The following is a 12,522-nucleotide window of genomic DNA, read 5'->3' on the forward strand; positions in this document are numbered from 1 at the left end:
GTGGATACTGTAGGTTATAAGATATTGGAAAGCTTTTTGCACTGCATTTGTCCATATATATGTATATTTATTAAATGTTTTTCTTATTATGTGCTATGATTTCCTTGCATTTCTTCATGGAACAGAATTGACCCGATGATTTGCACCCTTCCAAGGTGACAGCCACCCACCTAAGCTGACAGGAGCTGTACTTTGCTTGATGCTGTGTCTTTCAGCTTTGCTTTTTCCCTCCTCCCCACACAATGTGAAGCCACTTCATTAAAAGGCATAGATAGAAATGGCAGAATGTTGACAAGCTGCAGTGATATTCGAGTCCAGGAGTGAAAGCTGGGATTAATGAATTACCACGTTTCATGCTTGTAACACTTTGAGGACTGAAATAATGGTGTATCTGCAAAATATTAAGAAGCATTGAAGTAGTTTGTTTTAATAATGTTATTGTATTTATGCAATGGAAATATTGTATGGATATTGAGTTTTGAATACTATAAAAACATAATGTATGGTATAAGCGTCTGTACAGAAATCTTTTCCATATTATCTTGTTTCCTCACAATATAGAAGAAAACCTTTTGACCCAAGGAGACAATGCCAGCTATCAGAGCAATCCCATCAGTTCCTTTTCCCTACTTATTTCCTTGGAACATATTTTCTAACACATGCCCATTAGTAAAACTTTGATTCTCAGCCAGACATCTCCACTAGCGATATTTTATAGCAGCCAATTACCACACAACTAACAGAGAGAAAATCTGAGCACTGCGGGAATGCAAAAACTCTACAGATAGCACTGGAGGTCAGGATTGAACTGTGTTGCTGGAGCTGTGAGACAGCTCCTCTGCCTGTGGCACCACCGCTTCCCATCTCCTGACATTATTGAGCAATGATGCTATCATAGGCCAGCCCTATAACTAGTATTCATTTTCACATTGGTATTGGTTCATTATTGTCACATGTATTAAGGTGCAGTGAAAAACTTTGTTTGCGTGCTATCCAGTCAAATCATGGCATGCACAAGTATAAAAGGTAGTGCAAAGAGAAAAATAACCAGTATTGAATGTTGTTATAGCCTTGCATTGTTAGAGCTACAGAAAGTGGAGATTAAAAAGTACAAGGGCCTCAATGAGGTAGGTTCTAATCTAATTTAAAACAATCCATGATATTGCTGTGAAATATTTTATAAATGGTGCCAAATCGACGGAGCAAATCAAAGAATAGCCAAGTGCTTAAAGTTTTATGAATCGATAGGGCCTGTCCCACGAGCATGCGACTCCATGCGGCAAGCGCGACCTAACGTGGTCGCTTGAGCCGTACGGCCTCGCGGGGCCGGTCCCACTTCGATCGCTGGAGCCGTATGGAGTTGTGCGGAGCTGGTCCCGTCATCGCGCGGGGCTATGAAAAACTGACCGTGTTCAAAAATTCCGCGCTGCTACAGCCTGCCGGCCCACAGCTGCCTTGACGCCGTATGCACCGCCTCGAACTTCCCGCGGACTTTGCTCGAATTTCACACCACTCACTCGACCCCGCTTCCGGTTTGGTCACGCCCGCTGCATGCAGGCGCATTCTGGTGGGACCGGCCCTGTACGGGAATCATTCAACCACCGCGTGGCCCCTGCTTCCGGTTTGGTCGCGCTTGCCGCATGCAGGTCGCATGCTCGTGGGACAGGCCCTTTATGCTTTGTATATCATTAGGAATGGGCAGTACTCACTTCACTCTGTTCTCAACTGTGGTGGATTACTAGGCATTTGCTACTGCCACAATGAGGCCAAACATTGATTTAGAAGAACGCCACTTCGTATTTTGCCTGGCTAATGTACAGCCCAATGGCGTGATCATTGAATTTTGGAATTTCAGATCACCCACATCCCCTGAGTTATTTTTCAACTCCTACCGGCTCACCTATGTTCTTTCTTACTTTGATCATCTTCCATTGACCCACACTGCTGTTCACGTGTTGCTTCTTCCTTGACCTACCTTCCTTATCTCTCCTCAAATGAGTTGCCGCTATTACCCACCAGCCTCTGTCACAAAACTCCCCCATCTCCTCCCTGATTCCATTATCCACATCTCACCTAATTTAATCTATCAGCTACCAGTTTCTCTTTGGTTCTCCTGTCACCTCTTTTACTAGGATCATTCCCCTCTGCATACTCAGTCCTAATTCGGAGTCTTGAACCAAAACATCTCTTTACGGCCACACATGCAAAGGAGGGAGGAGAGGGGAGAGGGGGGGAGGGGGGGAGGGGGAGAGGAGGAGAGGGGGGAGAGGGAGGAAAGGGGGGAGGGAGAAAGAGGAGAGAGAGACAGGGAGGGGAAGAGAGAGAGAGAGGGAAAGAGAGCGGAGAGGGGAGAGAGGAGGGGAGGCGAAAGGGGAGAAGAGGAGGGAGGGGAGAGGGAGGGGGGGTAGTGGGGGAGGGGGGGCAGAGGGTCAGGGGAGAGAGGGGGGAGAGAGAAGGTGAGCGGTAGAGATGAGGGTATAGATGATGGGAGAGGAGGGGGGTAGAGAGGGGGGGGGAAAGGGGGAGGGAAGAGGGGGGGAGAAGTGGAGGGGGGGGGGGGGGGAGACATGGGAGTGGGGGGGGGGGGGGGGGGGGGGGGGGAGAGGAGAGAGGGAGCCGGGCAAGCGAGCGGGCTGCGAAAAGCGGAGAGAGCCCGGGGAGAGAGAGTAAGTAAGTAAGTTTATTGGCCAAGTATTCACATACAAGGAATTTGCCTTGGTGCTCCGCCCACAGGTAACAACATATGTGTACAGGGAGTACAATAGTCAAGTCAAGTCGCATTTATTTATATAAGCACATTTAAAAAACAACTCTCATTGGCCAAAGTGCTTGACATTTGTTATAAGAATAGTATAAACAAACAAACTACATACATATATACATGTAACCCTCGCTCAGTGGACGTCAGGAAAGGCTTTGGAGTATAGATAAGTTTTTAATCTTGACTTAAAGTAGTCGATGGAGGGGGCAGTTCTGATGGGAAGGGGGATGCTGTCAACAGTCTAGGAGCTGCAACCGCAAAGGCACGGTCTCCCCTGAGCTTATGCCTAGACCGCGGGATATTCAGCAGCCCCAAGTCGGCCGATCTGAGGGACCTGGAGGTGGAGTGGTGGGTTAGAAGACTTTTTATGTAGGAGGGGGCAAACCCATTGAGGGCTTTGTAGACATAGAGGAGGGCCTTGAAATGGATACTGAACTGCACAGGGAACCAGTGGAGAGAGGCTAGGATCGGGGTGATGTGGTCCCTTTTTCGGGTGCCCGCCAGGAGTCTCGCTGCGAGGTTTTGGACCAGTTAACCATATAACCATATAACAATTACAGCACGGAAACAGGCCATCTCGGCCCTACAAGTCTGTGCCGAACAAATTTTTTTTTCCCCTTAGTCCCACCTGCCTGCACTCATATCATAACCCTCCATTCCCTTCTCATCCATATGCCTATCCAATTTATTTTTAAATGATACCAATGAACCTGCCTCCACCACTTCCACTGGAAGCTCATTCCACACCGCTACCACTATCTGAGTAAAGAAGTTCCCCCTCATATTACCCCTAAACTTCTGTCCCTTAATTCTGAAGTCATGTCCTCTTGTTTGAATCTTCCCTATTCTCAAAGGGAAAAGCTTGTCCACATCAACTTTGTCTATCCCTCTCATCATTTTAAAGACCTCTATCAGCAAGCGGAACAGGGAAGATTGGCTGATGCCAGTGTAAAGAGAGTTGCAGTAATCTAGGTGGGAGGAGATAAATGTGTGGATGATCTTTTCGAGGTCATCAAAGTGGAGGAATTGTTTTATATTAGTATAGTATAGTAGTATAGTATATCTTTATTGTCATTTTCCTCAGTACTCATGTACCCAGAGGAAACAAAAAAACGTTACTCAACCAGTGTCCATTCAGTGTGCAGTAAAAAATAAATAGAAATAAAAATACATATATCATGAACAAATTAAACACTCTACTCTCTACTAAACATCAACAGGCATTCCGATCGGCAGCGGCACGGCAGTGGTTCTGCTGCAGTGTGTCCAGGTTGATGGTTGGTGCGCGATACTTTGGCAGGGGGGCAAAGTCCGTTTATCAGTCTTATAGCCTGTGGGAAGAAGCTGAGGAGCATCCTGCTGGTTTTGCAGCTAATGCTCCTGTACCTCTTCCTAGATGGCAGGATGGAGAATATGTGATGTGATGGGTGGTAGGGGTCTTTGATGATGGAGATGGCTCTGCTGATACATCTCTTCCTGTATATGTCCAGCAGGAAGGGGAGTGGAGCACCAATAATCCTGCTGGCGGTTTTCACAATCCTGTCTAGTTGGTGCCGTTCGTACGCCTTGCAGCTCCCGAACCAGGAAGTGATGCCGTAGGTTAATTTGCTCTCGATTGTCCCCCTATAAAAAGTTCATAGGTGTGTAGTGGGGAGACCTGCTTTACGTAGTCTTCGGAGAGGGTGTAGTCGCTGCTGGGCTCTCTTGACCAGTGCTGTGGTGTTGGTCGTGGACGTCAGGTCATCTGACAGGTGGAGTCCTAGGAACTTCACGCTGCTGACCCTTTCCACATCAGCTCCATCGATGTGCAGAGGTGTATGGTGTTGTTTCCCCGCCCTCCTGAAGTCAACCACCATCTCCTTAGTTTTTCCCACGTTGAGAATGAGGTTGTGGGATTTACACCATCCTGTGAGCAGCTCCAACTCCATCCTGTACGCCGACTCATCATTGTCACTGATGAGACCCACCACTGTTGTGTCATCAGCGAACTTGTTGATGAAGTTGTTGTTGAGTCTAGCAGTACAGTCGTGTGTAAGCAGACTAAACAGCAGGGGGCTTAGGACACAGCCTTGGGGTGAGCCAGTGCTCACGGCTATGGTTTTTGATGTCCTACTGCCCACCCTGACTGTCTGCTGCCGTTGCGATAGAAAGTTCAGGACCCAGTTACATGTGCCAGCATCAACCCCCAATAGCTCCAACTTCTCCACTAGCTGCTGCGGAATGTTTGTATTAAAAGCAGAGCTGAAGTCTATGAAGAGGATCCTGGCATAAGTATTTTTCCGATCAAGGTGTGACAGTACGAGGTTCAGTGTTGTTGAGACTGCGTCCTCTGTGGATCGGTTGGCTGTGTAGGCGAACTGCAGTGGGTCTAGTAGACTATTTTTGATATGTTGCATAACCAGTCGCTCAAAACACTTCATTACTATGGGTGTTAGAGCCACTGGTCGAATGCCATTATGGCAGGCTGGGTTTGGTTTCTTCGGGACAGGGATGATGGTGGCACTCTTAAGACAGTTGGGCACTACTGCCTGGCTGAGTGAGATGTTAAAAATGTCTGTGAAGACATCTTTCAGTTGCTCGGCGCAGTCTCTTAAAACGCATCCAGGAATGTTGTCCGGCCCTGCAGCTTTGCGTGGGTTGATGCTGGTAAAGGCCTTTTTAACTCCGGCTGCAGACAGTCTGAGCGACTGGTTAACTATCTTCCGAAGCTGAAAGAAGCTAGCTTTTACCTCGGCATTGATTGGTTTGTCAAATTTCAGTGCTGAGTCAAATATCACACCAAGGTTTTTGACGTGAGGTTTGAGTAGTGGGGTAAAGCTTCCAAGGCTGCCTGCTATCGTTTTGATTGAGTCCGGGGGCTTTTGATTATTTGATTGAATAGAGGGCTGAGGACACAACCCTGGGGCGATCCTGTGCTCAGGGTGAGGGACTTAGATGTATTCCCTCCCATCTTGACTACCTGGGGCCTGGCGGTGAGAAAGTCCAGGACCCAGGCACACAGGGGGGTGTTGAGCCCTAATTCCAGTAGCTTCCCGGCCAGTCTGGTGGGGACTATCGTGTTGATGGCTGAACTGTAGTCTATGAACAGCATCCTCACGTAGCCCCCCCCCCCCTTCAGGCTGTCAAGATGGGAGAGAGCGGTGTGCAAAACCTGGGAGACCGCATCGTCCGTGGATCTGTTCGGACGGTATGCGAACTGCAACGGGTCCATGTTCCGAGGGAGGAAGGCACAGATGTGATTCTTCACCAGCCTCTCAAAGCATTTCATGACTACCGAGGTGAGGGCCACTGGACGGTAGTCATTCAGACAGGCTGGGGAGGCAATAATAATAAGACATTAATGATAAAACACCATTGATCAAGCAGAGAGAGCTCTAGTACAGGGCCCGACTCTCAGCATCTCTCTGGAAACCCGAGTCGAAGGGGATAGCAGTGGGGGAAGGAATGTTAGCAGCAGGGAGGAGCCAATTCTGTTACTAAGTAAAACAGCTGATCCTGATCCTGATCCTTCACGCTCACATTGCCACTGAACCCCCGTGCTTGTTATTCGTCCCAGCGTTTTCTCAGTTACCACTTTTCTGTTTATTTTTCAGGATAGATGCACTGTTGGCAAAGCCAATATTTACTGCCATCTCTAATTGCCTTTGAGAAAATGGGAGTCATCTTTTTGAACATTTGTCATCATTTTGGTGAAGGCACTGCCCTAAGGCTAGGGAGTTCTAGGACTTAGTTCTGCAAACACGTTTGATGCGGTGACAAAGATGATCGATGAGGGTTAGTTAGTAGAGTGGATTTTGTCGACATGGAATATTATAGAATTTTCCAAATTCCCTCGGGCGGCATGGTGGCACAATGTAGAGCAGCTGTCTTACAGCGCCGGAGACCCTGGTTCAATCCTGACTATAGGTGCAGTCTATACCTAGTTTGTACATTCTCCCCATGACATGCGTGTGTTTTCTCCGGGAAGCCATGATTTCCTCCCATACTCCAAAGACATACAGGTTTGTTGGTTGAAGATAGGCACAAAAAAAACTCCACAGGTCAGACAGCATCACTAGAGAAATCAGCATTCTCCAGAGATGCTGTCTGACACACTGAGTTACTCTAGCTTTTTGTGCCCATCTTTGGTTTAAAGCAACATCTGCAGGGCGGCACGGTGACATTTGGGGTGGTGGCGCAGCGGTAGAGTTGCTGCCTTACGGGGTTTGATCCCGACAACAGGTGCCGTCTCGCCTTGACTGTGTGGGTTTTCGCCGAGATCTTTGGTTTCCTCCCACACTCCAAATACGTACAGGTTTGTAGGTTAATTGGCTTGATATAATTGTAAATTGTCCGTGGTCTGTGTAGGATGGCATTAATGTGTGGTGATCACAGGTCGGTGCGGACACGGTGGGCCGAAGGGCCTGTTTCCGTGCTGTATCTCTAAACGAAACATCTGTAACTTCTTCCTGCAAAAACTTATCTATACTCCCAAGCCTTTCCTGGCGCACACTGAGTGAGGGCTATATGTATGTAGCTTGTTTGTTTATACTATTCTTATAACAAATGTAAAGCACTTGGGCCAACGAGAGTTGTTTTTTAAATATGCTATATAAATAAATGTGTTGACTTGACTGCAGGTTTGTAGGTTAATTGGCTTGGTATAAATGTAAATTATCCCTAGTGTGTGTAGGATAGTGTTAGTGTGCGGGGATCGATGGTCAGCGCAGACTCGGTGGGCTGAAGGGCCTGTTTCCACGCCGTAACTCTAAACTAAACTAAAGTGATGTGGGGTCCATGGTGAATTGGTAAATTGAATACAAAAGATGGGGGGTTGCAGTAAAGGGTTTTATATATATATATATACATATATATATATATATATGAAAAGGAAGGTGGTCTGATTAATGAGTTTGCAAACAACTTGAAAATTGGTGTAGATGGAAGTTACAGTGAAGTATTGCAATGCAGAGTTTTATCTCGACAAGTATGAGGTGATTTTGAGAGGTTAAATGCGAAAGGAAAACATTACAATAAATGCTAGGGCCTTTAATAGCATTGATGTACAAAATGATCTTGGCATACACGTATATTGCTCCCTAACCACTAAGGGAATCGGGTGATAAAGATGGCATTTGACCTATTGGCCTTCATTGGTACGGTCATTGAGTATAAAAGTTTTCAAGTCATTGCAGCTGTATAAAACATTGCTTAGGCCACATCTGGGGGTTTGTGCAGTTCTGGTTGCATACTACAGGAAGGATGTAGCGGCTTTGGAAAGGGTGCAGAAGAGGTTCACCAGGATGTTCCCAGAATTGGAAACTAAGGAGAAAATATGGAACGTGGTTTTAAACAGGAACTTGCTATTATTGATTGGAGTAGGATGTTTGTGGGCACAGGGACATCTGGAAAATGAGATACGTTTAAAAGAGTGATGTTGAGGGTACATGGCATGCATGATCCTGTTCGAGTGAAAGACAGCTGGGAGTAAGGAGCCATGGAGGACAGGAGAAATTAAGGCTCTGGTCAATGCCCTGATCAATGAAGGCAAGCATTCTTCTTTACCACTTTCCTTGTGTTACTAATTTCAGAAAGTTGTGGACTTATTTTTGACAAACTTGGATTGTGTTCTCTGGAATGTTGGCGGCTGAGAGGAAACTTCATAAAAGTATATCAAATGATCACAGGCACAGCATGAACCTATAATTAGTCTTTCTTCCAGGATGAAAATATATATTAGAGAGCATCATTTTAAAGTCAGAAGGGAAATGTTTAAAGGGGATATGCAAGACATGTTTTTTTAAACAAGGTCAGAAGGTGCCTGCAACATGCTGCCAGGGGATATGGTAGGAGCAGATATTAGAGATAATAATAATTATAATTTTATTTATTTATAGAGCACTTTAAAAACAAACATAGCTGCAACAAAGTGCTGTACATCACTAATCATTGACAAAAAAGTTAATACACACCAAAAATAACAATCAAAAGAAATAGTAGGAAAAGACATGTAAAATAAAGAAACATCAAAAACACCACAAACAGAAGCAAAGCCTCGGGCATGGTCAAAAGCCAGGGAGTACAAATGCGTTTTAACACTGGATTTCCATAGGACAGTGAGGGGCCTGTCTGATGTGCAACCAGGGTGTTCCACAGTGCCGGAGCAGCTACAGAGAAGGCTCTATCCCCTCTTTTCCGTCTATCTAGTAACCTTTACCTCCTGGAGCAGCTGCCAGCTGACCTGAGGGACCGGGCAGGAGCGTATGGGTGGAGCAGCTCAGAGAGTTAAGGCGGGGCGAGCCCTTTCTGAGATTTAAAAACAAATAACAGTATCTTAAAATGAACCCGAAAGTGCACCGGGAGCCAGTGTAGGGAGGCCAGAATTGGCGTTATGTGCTCCCTCTTTCGAGTCCCGAGATACAGCATGGAAACAGGTCCTTCAACCCACCAAGTCCATGTCATCCATCGATCACCCATTCACATTAGTTCTATGCTATCCTATATTCCCATCCATTCCCTTCACAGCAGTGGCAATTTACAAAGTCAAAATAACTTACAGACCCACGCGTCTTTCAGATGTCGGAGAAAAGTAGAGCACCCAGAGAAAACGCATGTGGTCACAGGGAGAACATGCAAACTCCCTCCATAGGTCATTTAGCCCTCAAGCCTGCTGCACCATTCAACAAGGTGATGGCTAATCTAACTAATCTCCACTTTCCGTCTATCCCAGTAACCTTTCACCCCGCTGGTATGAGTGCCTATTTACTTCAGATATGATGCTTCCTTGTGTTTTGAGGAAGAAAATCTTAATGATTCGCAGCTTTCTGAGAAAATATTTTGCTTAATCTTTGCCTTGCATGCCAACCCCACAGTGACCCGCTAGTGGTGATTTAGTTTAGTTTAGAGAGTACAGCACAGAAACTGGCCCTTCGGCCCACCGAGTCCTCACCGACCAGTGATCCCTGCACATTAACACAATCCTGGACACAGGACTGTCTTATGAAGAAAGACACACACAGACAAGCCAATTACCCTCTATACCTTACGGCTTTGGAGTAATGGAGGATCTTATAGAAACTCACAGAATTCTTAAGGGGTGGACAGCTAGAACGTACAATTGTTCCCGTACAGGGAAGTCCTGTAGTCAGGATTGAATCACAGTCTTAAGGATGTATGGCAGCAATCCTTTAAAACCGCTGTGCCACCTTTTTTCACAAATAGTCGTGGTCCAATGGTAGGAACTCTCCTGCCACAGAGGGTACCCTGTCCTGACCCATTGGCTATATTATAGGGTTTAAATCAAGTTGCCTTCTGGCTAAGGGAATCATTGGATATCGACGTAGAGAGGAAGTAAAGATACTGAGTTGGATGATCAGCCATGGTCATATTGAATGGCGTGTGGAGGCTCGAAGGAAACAAATTGCCTTCTCCTTCAGCAAAGAATGTTGCCAAATGTTTCTATGTTTCTCGACATCTAATATAGTCTGATCTATTCTCTATTTCAATCATTTATTTTAACTTAAAGAACTAATTCTAGAACAAAATCAAGTAATTTTTTTTAATCAAATGCGGAAAATCCCAAACTATTTTTAAACAACAAACTTGTGCAATTATCTTTGTAGAAAGAATATACCAAAGATTGGGAGGAAAACATCAAAGGAAAGGGTCTCACTTTGATAGGAGACACCCCAGACATGATTCGAGTCAAGCATGCATCCCAGATATTCAATGAGGTAATTATGGCAGAAACGTATAAAAGCGCTCAGCATGTCGGCCAAGATCTGTGAAGAGAGAAAGAGAAACATTTTATCTCGGCACCACTCATCGGTATTAATTCTGATGGAAGGGTAGTTAACTTGGATCAACATGTTGCTCCACTTGCTTCAGTTTATACTACATTCAAATATATATCACAGATTGATTTTTACCTTCCCTCATGCCGAGTGTCCCTCTTGCCCTCAGTCTGATTCTCCCTCTTGCCCTCAGTCTGATTCTCCCTGTTGCCCTCACTGTGAATCTCACTCCGACTCCCCCTCCCGTCCTCACTCCAAATTTTGCCGTCGCTCTGAATCTCCCTCTTGCTCTCTCTCTGCATCTTATGCTCGCGCTCTTCGGATTTCATCATATTCTCCCTCCATTACTCTCCTTCTCTCTTCCCCCCCCCCCTCTTCCCCTCCCCCTCTCCCCCTCCCCTCTCTCCTCTCTCCCCTCTCTCCTTTCTCCCCCTCTCCTTTCTCTCCCCTCTCCTTTCTCCCTCTCCTCTCCTTTCTCCCCTCTCCTTTCTCCCCTCTCCTTTCTCCCCTCTCCTTTCTCCCCTCTCCTTTCTCCCCTCTCCTTTCTCCCCTCTCCTTTCTCCCCTCTCCTTTCTCCCCTCTCATTTCTCCCCTCTCATTTCTCCCCTCTCATTTCTTCTCTCTCCCCTCTCCCTCTCCCCCTCTCCTTCTCTCCCCCTCTTCTCTGTCCTCTTCTCCTCTCTCCCTCTCTCCCCTCTCCTCTCCTCTCTCCTCTCCCTCACTCCTCCCCTCCTCCTCCCCTCTCCCCTCCTCCTCCCATCCCCTCCTCCTCCCCTCCCCTCCTCCTCTCTCCCCCTCCTCCTCCTCTCCTCCTCCTCCCCCCCTCCTCCTCCTCTCCCCCCTTCCTCCTCTCCCCCCTCCTCCTCTCCCCCCCATCTCCTCTCCCCCCTCCTCCTCCTCCCCCCCCTCTCCTCTCCCCCCTCCTCCTCTCCCCCCTCCTCCTCTCTCCCTCTCCCTCCCCTCTCCCCCCCCCCCTCCCCCTCTCCCTCTCCTCCCCCCTCTCTCCCCCCCCCCCCCCCCCCTCTCTCCCCCCCTCCCCCCCTCCCTCCCCTCCCTCTCTCCTCCCCCCCCTCCTCTCCCCTCCTCCTCTCCCCTCCTCCTCTCCCCTCCTCCTCCTCCCCCTCCTCCTCTCCCTCTCCCCTCCTCCCCTCCCCTCCTCCTCCCCCCCCCTCCTCCTCCCCTCCCCCTCCTCCTCCTCTCACCTCCTCCTCCTCTCTCCTCTCTCTCCTCTCCCCTGCCCCCTGTTCACCCCCCTCTCCCCCTTCATAGTTGATTCCTTACTTTTTTATTAAAAGGTAACTTAATCAAACTGTCAATATTTTCTTCAGAAAGAATATAGAAAAGACTTTGAAGAAGGTATAAAAGGAAAAGGGCTCACTCTCCTGGATGATACACTGAACATAATTCGAGTAAAAAATGCATCCCAGATACTAAATGAGGTAATTTCTCTCGCTTCATTATGAGATTCCATCATATTATTGTCATATATACCAGAGTACAATGAATCTCACAGAATAAACAGTACGCATACAGTAATGATAAATACAACAGTCCGTGCAAACAGCAGAATGCGGCAAGGGTGGAGTGCAAAACCGCAGTTGTGTAAGAGAATAACAAAGTGCAATAACAAAATAACCGTATGTGAAAGTGGTGATTAGCCCAGGAGTTGTAGAGCAGTGGGGAAGAAGCCATTCTGAAGTCTGGGTGTGCAAGCTTTCAAGCTCCTATCCCTTCCCCCAGAAGGTAGAAAAGAAAATGGCCAGTTATTGTTTTGCAAAGATTATCATTATTGGGCTTAAAGATTATATTACAAAAGAGCATTCCTAAATACTTGATATTCATTTCCACAGAAAGAATACAGAAAGGATCTTGAAGTCCATATCAAAGGCAGAGGGATGCAACTGTCTTCAGATGTACTTGATATTAAACGTGCCAAGAATGCATCAGAAATTGCCAGTCAGGTAATCAAAAATTACAGCTCAATTATAT

The 12,522-nt window shown here is 46.8% G+C and overlaps 2 protein-coding genes across 3 annotated transcripts in view; both read left to right on the plus strand.

Moving 5' to 3' along the window:
* LOC129707575 (nebulette-like) overlaps positions 1–12,522 on the plus strand; it is a 302,307-nt gene that overhangs the window by 242,556 nt on the left and 47,229 nt on the right.
* Positions 1–12,522, plus strand: part of LOC129707559 (nebulette-like) — an 87,091-nt gene that overhangs the window by 61,915 nt on the left and 12,654 nt on the right. For both annotated transcript variants that reach the window (XM_055652708.1, XM_055652716.1), the window contains exons 13-15: positions 10,363–10,473; positions 11,862–11,972; positions 12,384–12,494. In XM_055652708.1, the coding sequence (XP_055508683.1) occupies positions 10,363–10,473; positions 11,862–11,972; positions 12,384–12,494 (333 nt within the window). The remainder of the gene's footprint in view (positions 1–10,362; positions 10,474–11,861; positions 11,973–12,383; positions 12,495–12,522) is intronic.

The sequence above is a fragment of the Leucoraja erinacea genome, chromosome 2 (genome assembly GCF_028641065.1).
Source record: "Leucoraja erinacea ecotype New England chromosome 2, Leri_hhj_1, whole genome shotgun sequence".
NCBI lineage: Eukaryota > Metazoa > Chordata > Chondrichthyes > Rajiformes > Rajidae > Leucoraja > Leucoraja erinaceus.